This window comes from Haliaeetus leucocephalus, unplaced genomic scaffold (genome assembly GCF_000737465.1).
Source record: "Haliaeetus leucocephalus isolate CR32 unplaced genomic scaffold, Haliaeetus_leucocephalus-4.0 Scaffold417, whole genome shotgun sequence".
Classification (NCBI taxonomy): Eukaryota; Metazoa; Chordata; class Aves; order Accipitriformes; family Accipitridae; genus Haliaeetus; species Haliaeetus leucocephalus.
The window spans coordinates 445,910-455,233 of record NW_010972853.1 but is presented as its reverse complement, the minus strand read 5'-3'; the positions used below and the strand labels follow the sequence as shown (position 1 = coordinate 455,233).

Below are 9,324 nucleotides of genomic sequence, written 5' to 3'. Positions count from 1 at the left end.
GTCACTTCACAGTTTTGTCCGAAGAAAACAGTGAGTCAGGGCTCAGACAAATTCTGCTTGCTATTCCTGTCACAGGGATTACTAAAAAAAGGCTGGCCATTTTTTAAATTAATTTAGGATTAAATTGCCCTCTCCAGAAAACAGTCATCTGGATACCAAATGCTACCTGTAGGGTGATGACAGATAAAAGGGTTTTGCACATTTTGCCTGTTCATGCCTCAACATGGATTTTTCACTGACACTGACATTTAGCTTTGCTTCCTCAGTCCTGTGCTGCTGTGGGCTCTGTTTGTCCCTGCTGTAGAACTCCTGATTTGTACAGGTGTTCCAGCCATCAGCTCTCTTTCAAGAAATTGCATCAGCTCCATCTTTTAACATCCATTGCTTCCTCACTGAAGTGCAAAGGTACTGTTTTTATTGTAGTATTTTCCATTTTCTTCCTCACCCATGACATCCATGACTTTTAGTTCATCTTTCTCTCTTTCCACTCTGTCTTTGTTCTTTCATATTCTCAGTACTCCTGATTTCAAAGCTCCTGTTCAGCTCCTTCTCTGGAGCATCTATCTGATGCTCTCCAGACCGCTGATTCTCCATTTTTCAAATCCCTGCTAGAATATATTTTCCCCTTTCCCTAGCTAGTATTTAACTGCTATCTGCCTTGAAACCATGCAGTATTTTACAGAAACATTGGACTGGAGTAAAAAATTACTTCCAGCCTCCACTTCCAACATTAAACCGGACTACTACATCTCTGTTTTTAGTAAATACTACCTATCTTATACACTAAAGTTTTAAAATAAGACATTACAAAGAAGGAAACACATTATTGATGTATCAAGACAGGAAGCTCATAGCTGCTGTCCAAGACAAAGGAATTTCCACCTTTAATTGCTCAAAGCAGCAATTTTCCATAGTCCTCTGACAACATGTGCTATATTTTGTAATGATTTTCATACACTGATCCTCTAAGGCAAGTGCAGGGTAGGGAAAGAAGATCATGAATACAGCTTGCAATGGCTCTCTTTTTTGAGAAATTTGGAAACACTGCATTGAACCTACCTTTTTTTACCTGGTGTATTCTGATGAAATGTATTTTATATTGCCCTAACAGTCATATACAAAGCATCAAACTTTATGTCACTTACTTAACCTTATATTACCTCAGGGACACAATTTGTACAAGATAGTGCCTCCAGAGCAAAACTGACCCATGTTACAGCTCGCCCACAGTTTAGATGACCTAATTTAGAAATATCCCAAATAGAGCTGCATGAGAGTAATGCTGAAGATGATATTTTATAATGGCAACTGTTTACTTTAAGAACCAAAGCCTTTGGATTGTATTCCCATTGCTGCTGATTTAGCTAAGGACTCTTAATTCCTGTGTGTGTAAGTACACATACGTGTATACGTATGCAGGACATGCATTTTTACATTCACCAAGGAAGTTTCATCAAAAGTCTTCACATACTGCCTGTCAGTGATGTTTGGGAGCCAAGCCACCAGGCCACGGAACATTTCACTGTCACACAAAATGCAGAAGTGAATTAGGAAATTATAGAAAAGGCACAGAAAAGGCCCAAGACAGGCAGCAATAAGGAAAAAAATCTCAAAACATTAGAGAAAACTCAAATGCCAAGAAAGTAGCCAGAACGTCCTCAACAGCAGGAAGCCTTCCTCTCATGAGGTGCCAGGACACTTCTGCTCAGGGCTAAGAAATTATTGTGACAGCTGTGTGCAGACAAGTAGGGCCATAAAGACTGCTCTTTGGACTCTCCTCAGTGCAATCTTGTTAATATAAGCTGTGTACAACACCTTATGGGGAAAGAAATACCTTTTCAAAGAGTATAACAATGTGACAACTGTGTGTTGCAGGAACCAATAAATACATTTTCTGCAGTGAAATCCTCAGTGAGCTTCCATTAAATAGTGATAGTGCTAATCTCTATGTGTCCACACTTGGGACTTTATATTTGCAATATTACATGGCCCCTCTAAATGAGTTTGAAAGGCTTTCATAGATCAAGGGCCATTAGAATTTCTCTTCTCTTTGCAGGATGAAGCAATGATGTTTCCTCACTTAAGGTTCACTTAAGCTCCCAGTATACACAGAGTTATACTGCTACCACACTGTACTGGCTACCTTCCATCACTGCAGTGTCCTGGGAGATGAGGTCTGGCCTGGAAATCTGCCTGGATGGGGAACAGAACCATTTTTGCAACAAAAGAAGAAAGCCGAGAACCTTACGTGTGAACTGCAGGCCTGACACTACTAGGATCGCGCACAGATGGTAAGCCTGTGACCACGCTGCCTGGGGCTTTGCACTCACCAGACCTCACAAATTTGTTTCTAGCAAATCTGGGATTGCATGTCCTCAGGAAAACCCCACAAGTTGCAGGATTATGAATGTTGGGGACGCAGCAAGAAGTGTTCCTCTTTCAGAGCTTTTTTCCCTTTTTCTGCTTTCTTGTGGGCAGATCACCCATACATGTGGTAAATAACGTTAAAGATCTCCAATTTCCACTGCAGCTTTCACTCAAGTGGTTTCACTCAAGCCCTTCTTTAGATACAAGAATCCCCATGCTCAGTCATGGATCTGTCTCTAGGATGAAGTGAGCCATCTGCTTAGCTGCGCACTGCAGCACCCTCAGCATGTTAGGAGAGAGAAAAAAGCAAGCAGAATAATTATGTCCAACTGGAAAAGCAAGTGCGAATGCATTTACACTGAAATTTGACCTAGGCCCTCCAGCTTACACTTCAAACTCAATAACAGCACAAGCGTATTAAAGGTCAGGAACATACACCACCTTCATCTCACCTCTCCTCCAAAGATAGCGTATCTAAGTGAGCTGCAGGGCCTGCCAGTCTGCCGACGGAGTGGCTAAGTACTCTCTTAGGGGAGAGTACCATTTACTGCATCATCAGCCACACTTCCTGAAATAGCCTGTTTCTCCTTGGAGGCCACTCATCTGATCACCATCGACAACTTGCAGGGACTTTTGAGACCAGACAGGAAAGCAGTAGACACTTTCCGTTTGACATCAGCCCTGTCAGACACGTCTAGCACAGCAAGCACCGTCCCAGAGGCCAGGGTTTGGTACCCATCAGGCACGACAAAGTTGGTAGGCATCGAATCTTCGCCTTAGCGAAGACTGCCCCGTGACATAAGACAATAAAAATGGATGCCACGTGTGCGACAGTTCACGGAAGCCCTGGGTTTCAAACATGTCGCCAAATTAGGAACTTTCCAGACAGCTCTGCTTGTTGTGAGATCTTAACTCCTTCACACGTCACTGGAACAGATATTAAAAAGGCAGCCGCTTCTCTAGCAGGTCTGCTTGCTCTGTAAAATTAGTGCTCACAGTTTTCCTCTTGCAGTTCAGCTGTAAGAAGGGTTGGGAATAGCTGTGCCTCGCACTATCTGGCTGTCACACAAAGCAAGCAATTAGAAGCACAAGCGTCCCCATTTGCTCCCACGCTTCATTTTTAATCTCATAAACAGAGATTGAGCCACAAAACTGAGAGAGAGACTTTTTTTCAAGCTTAGGGGTAGTTACAGGCACATTTATGTCTGTCTATATGTTACCATGGAAGAATTCAGCTGAATGAGATTTACAGCCATTATGTGTGAGTTCAACCCAGGGGTGCTGGTGTTAGTTACGTAGGTAATGGGCAAGTAATGACAAATATGCACTTATCCTGGGTGCCGTTGCAATCACTGTTTGATCCTGAAGGTGCAAGCATGACGTAAAGACTAGGTAACAGCCCTGACGTGGACAGATAAACTAAGCAGGCTTTACTGCTGGTGGTCACCAGACGGCGTTTCTCTTCTGAGTGCCCACAATTCAAGATTCATGGGGAGTCAGTGCATTTTAGGATTCTTTTTATGTTGTTCAGTAATTCCATTTCCAGTTACACTCACACACTGTGTGATTAGACTCAAACCCAAGTGACTGACTTACTCCACACTCCTGCACGGATCTGAACGCCAAGTGACACCTGGTCCACCTCTTGGAGTTAAATGATCTTTACTACTCTTGAACTACTTGCCATTTACCTGGGCAGCAAGAGCATGCCAGACACGAGCAGCCCTGCAGTAACTGCTTCTGTGCAGTCTCTTACTCCCCACTAATGCTGCACAATATGCAGCCTTTCAGCGTGACAGGAACGAGTGTCTTCACCTTCAGGAAGGGTCAGAGCAGGCACCCTGCCAGTTGTGGTGGAGCAGCTGATGCCCAGTAACTCCAGCCCATACCGTCATGGCATAGCATTAAGCAGTTCTGCAGGTCTCCCCGGGGCAGTAGTAACTGGGACGATGGAGCGAGGGTCTGCTTCCTCAGGGTCGCAGTAAAAGCATTGTTCTCAAGTCAGATCTAGGTCACCGCTAACTCAAAAAACTCACACCACGCTCCTTCCCCTGGCATAGATGTGCCTTCAGAATTAGGACAGCCTTGGATGCTGGTAGATGAGAGAGAGGAAAAATGAGGGCTGAAAGATACAGGAGTGCCTACTTTGCAATTCTCAATATCTGCCTGATAAGAGACATGTGGTTAGGTTTTTTTCCAAATCTACACATTTCACACACAACAGAGGAATCAACCTTGCTGCTCTTCAGTCCACCCTGAGTGATGTGCAAGGGCTTTCCCAGAACACTGGGGTTCACTTGAGAGATTATAGCTGCAGCCTGCAGATAGGCTGTCAACAACTGATTTTAAGAGATTAGAAGTGTTTCTCAAACTTTGTTGGCACCATTCCCTTTCAGTGCAACCGTTCTGCAAGTCAGAGTACTCGTTTTTAATTAAAGTGCAAAAAAGAAACACTGGGATGATGATAAATGGTTTTGATTTGGCCCATCCAGGGTCCTTTAGTCTCCATGGCTAAGCCTCATAGTCTGCAATGTGTTATCGTCTTTATGAAAAAGAAAGAAAGAATCCAGTTTGTTAAAAACAGAATTCGGAACAGTCATTTTAATTTTGAACAGCTCTTCTGTTTAACCATCTACCTCTTAATATTCTTTATCAGCAAACATTTCTGTGACAAAGATGCTGCTCATACACGTCCAAGGAATGGCTGGTCACAGAGGCACTCTTATGTGCCCGCAAACATTTCCGTTGACTATTCTTCCTTGACTGTATGCTATTCCTGGGAAATTCATTGCAGTCCTGATTAACCAGGCAATCAGCAAGCACCAAAGAGCCCAGCAGGATCAACTGACCAATCACACAACCCAAACCGTGGAAGAAAACACATGCACAGTACACTTTAAGTGAAGTGTGTTCCATTTGATGAATACTTGCAGACAAAGGATCTCTTGTGCTAAAAGGAATTATTGACTGCAAGAAATGATATGGAGAGATCAAAGGAATTTGTACCAAGGTGGCAACCTTTTGTTTCATACGATTTTATTTCCCTTTCCTCTCTTCCTTTGATATAACTACATAAGACAATCTCCCAAGCAAAGGATTTCAGAGGCTTCTCTGCTTTTGTTTTCCCAGGTCTTTCAGAATTTCTGTCTCTTCTTTTCCCTGTGCATGGACAAAAGGCCACGGTGCAAAGCTTTACATATGATTTGGAAATAAATAATGGTTGATTGACTAAGCTGGTGACAGACTGTAGCAGCAGCAGCTGTGTATGCTGGAAGCTCGCTGCAGCTTGGGAATTCTGCAGCTGAACGGAGGCAGTGAGGGATCTCTTCTCCCGTTCACAAGGGCTTGACACCATTTTCATCACAGCCTGGTTTTGGCCCATTCAGAAAGGGGTGAGGCTTGCGGTTTGCCCCTATAATTATTCATGAAGGACTTGATGAAAAAATTCTCACGTGGCCAACAGTCCCATCAACGCCGATGAATGCACAAGGAGAACTGGACTGAGGCCTTACAGGCTATACTGCTTTCCAAATTGGTATCTGGTTTTGAATGTAGATATAGACTTGAGACATCATAGTAGCCCTTAAAGTTTCAGTTTATAAAAATCTCACCCAACACCATAAATGCTACAGCAAATTCACATCCAGCTAGAAAAATGCATCACCAGAGCCCAGGTGCCCAGCCTCCTTAGCTCTCAGAAGCCTTTCTACTTTCCTTATAGCACTGTCCTGAAATGTGAACAATCTGTCCTACACCTGCCTGTAAATTAATCATCCTATTGGGCAGACAGAAACAACCACAGCTAGAGGAAGGTCTGAAGATCTCACAGATATGTGTCCAGTATCTTTCTCAATATTTACAGTTTCACCCAAGAACACATCTCCCAACCATGAACAGGACCCCACAAAGACAATTTTCTTCAGGTAAGCTGTGAGCAGGAAATTATGGTTTAGTGAGTCACAGATCCTAAAATATCCCTACGAAGCATGTGACCACTGCGTCATCATCAATAATAATAATAAGAGAGCAATGCAAACGTACGCTTTTGGAACGTGCTAAGGAAGTCTCAGCGTGGAGGAGGAGAGACAGGCACACCCAGGCAGTTTTAGACACGGCACCTAGGGGCATCCAGACAGACAGGCATGCCCCATCTATTACAGAATGAGACAGATAAGCACGCTCTGCTTCTACGGACAAAAAACCTCACTGTTGGATAAAAGACAGGCATGACAGCTAATACTGACCAATACCATGACCTCATCTCACGGCATACAGATAATGACTGCAAACTGGCTTCATTTTATCTGAATGTACCCCTTATTTCACAGTCCAGTGTATCTATATAATATATAAGCCTACTCTTTCTGATGCTCTCAGGTTCCTGTCAGGTTTTCAAGCTGGGTATCATTAGAGGTGCTGACCATTTGCAAGGCTGTACTGGGAGTCTAGTGGGCCCCAGGCAGCCGAAATCTAGGTCTGGACATCACGTCATATGTTAAATGAAATGTGAGGTATCTCTCAAGTACAAATCTTGTCTGACTTGGAAAGGTGATAGCTTCTTGTGTTTTTCCTCAATCACCACGTTCCCCTCAAAAAAGAAACAAACAAAAGCAGTCCCTTACAAGAACTGTCAATGTGGTGACCCTATGACTGATGCTGTGATGTTTCCTAAATATTTTAGTGCAGCCAAGACATTACTTAGCTCCTCTCTAGGAGGAAGGAGACAACGGACTAAACTGACCTTTGCCAGTCATCCTGCACAAATCTTACGGCAGCTTTAAATTCTCTGGCTGAGAGATCCAGCTCTCAGCTGAGGGATACTGTTTGGTATCAACACAGAGTCTAAGTTGGCCAACAAACAGCAATCATTTAGACACTTCTGTTATCGTCTATTTCGGGATTTACTCAGTTGTGACATTCCTCTTCATATTCACCAGCAATCTGTCAGGAAGAGAGCTTGGACATTTCTGGAAGAACTACAAGATGGAAAACTCATTTGGGTGCTTAGGCAACATTCGGGACTAAGGCACAGTTTGATATATTCAGTATAGTTCATAATGCAAGGAGCACCCAGTTTTGTCAATCTTTTGTGACCTTTTCTGACCACATCTGCACCCGTATTGGCAGTGACCACTGCCAGACTCTTCTATAAGAAAACTTCAGCTTTACATAGCTTGTTTCAGGCATCCGCTGTTGACCAGTAACCAAAGGAAGAAATCTCAAAAACTCCCTTAAGGCTAATGCATGGCGGGGGGGGGGAGAAGAAAAAGTCACCTATGTCTCGGTGCCCCCCATACCACGCATGTCCATGGGCTCAGGCAAACTCCCGAAGAGGGAAGCAACATCAAGTCCCAATGTCACTTTGCTGCACCACCCTTCAAGACACCAGGGCCTTCTTCGATTGCTTCTGCAGCTGCTCAGATCTGAGGAACTAGACCTCTGTGGCAATCTCCTTTCCTCTGGCAAAGTCAGCGTTCCAGCACAAGAGACATACATTGTCCTTGTGAATTCTCCTGAAGAGCAATCAATCACGGTACGACAAAACCACTGAAGTTACTTAAACTTACTTTGTGCGGTATGACTAGCAGATAGATTAAAAAATGACCCAGCAGGAATTTTCCTTCCTTAATTTTTAGGTTCCACACATCAAATCCACGCCAACTACTGAGACTAATACCTACCACCACCGCCCCCGCCCCCCAGGATTTCCTGATTCTACATCACGCGTACTTTGAGCAAGATTTGTAACTGATCTTATTCTTGGCTCGAAGTACCTGAAAATGCTGACCATTCATTTTCATAAAGTAAGATTTCCTGAAGATGTGTCTTGTAGGGCACCTGGAAATCAAAGCACTTGAAATCATGTAATCATTGCTGAATACCTTAGCTGTAATTTCTCTCACGCAAGTACTTTCAAAATTATACTTTTAGCACAAGCATAATGCTATTTGCTTCTCCTTGAGGCTCTGGCTCTTGGATGCAAGTGAGTAGGTGTATGACTGTACCACACTGTGACCACAACCTCGGCAAGGTCCAGAAACCCAGCAGCAGCAGACTCACATTACCGATGCATAAAGCCCAACTTATTAGCCCTGCTAACGAGGAATTATCCAGGCACCAGTTCCAGACCTGCATTAATACTTTTACATGGAGCTGTGCTGCACGGCTATCCCAGTTTGCCCAGCGCTGCACCACCACATGCCATCACACGAGGCTGGACCTCATACCTCAGAGAGAAACTTCAGACTCCATTTTAAAATGTCCTCCTGGTTGCAGAGGGAAGCTTGAACACCTCGTACCACAGCTGCAGCTTTACCATGTAAAAGTTACCCGGCTAATGAAAAGACGCCTCCCAATACATTACTGAGAAAAAAACCCAACACTATATTTTCATCCATCCTCTCATTTTTAAGCCCGAGGTACGACCCACAAAACATCTTGCCACAACAACGCACCCCAAATACACCAAACTGCTCTAACACACAGTGCAGACACGGTGTTTGGCGGAACAACAGCCAAGCCCGGTGCCGAGAGCGGTTCTTCTGCCGTCCGTCTGCACGAGCAGACCCGCTCCCCGCCGATACCCCCAAACCGGGAAACCTTCCCGGCACGGGCGAGGCGTCGACCCATTTTTCAGCAGCACGTGGGAGAACGGGGTTCAGGAAAGTCCAAGCCCCCGAGGTTCTGGTGCGGGGGCAGTTGCCGGGCCCTTGGTTTCGCTGCCCCGGTGCGGAGGGCTCAGCAGGCCCCTTCGCCCGGCGCTCGTCTGCACCCCGACACCCCCTGAGGGACCGCGAGTGGGTGTAGGCGGTGGACGGCCGCCGGTGGGGTCCGGGAGAGGCGAGGGAGAAGGGAAACTGGGGCGAGGAGGGGAAGGGAGGCCGCGGGGTCCCAGCCCACGGACCGGGACACCAGACCCTAAGGCGCCGGAGGGGAAGGGGCTCGCCCACCGGCGGC

General features: G+C 45.1%; 1 protein-coding gene across 1 annotated transcript in view; it reads left to right on the top strand.

Moving 5' to 3' along the window:
* The first annotated feature begins 4,316 nt into the window (after window positions 1–4,316).
* TTC9 (tetratricopeptide repeat domain 9) overlaps window positions 4,317–9,324 on the top strand; it is a 34,484-nt gene continuing 29,476 nt past the window's right edge. The window contains exon 1 of the mRNA XM_010574138.1: window positions 4,317–4,348. Coding sequence (XP_010572440.1) covers window positions 4,317–4,348 — 32 coding nt within the window. The remainder of the gene's footprint in view (window positions 4,349–9,324) is intronic.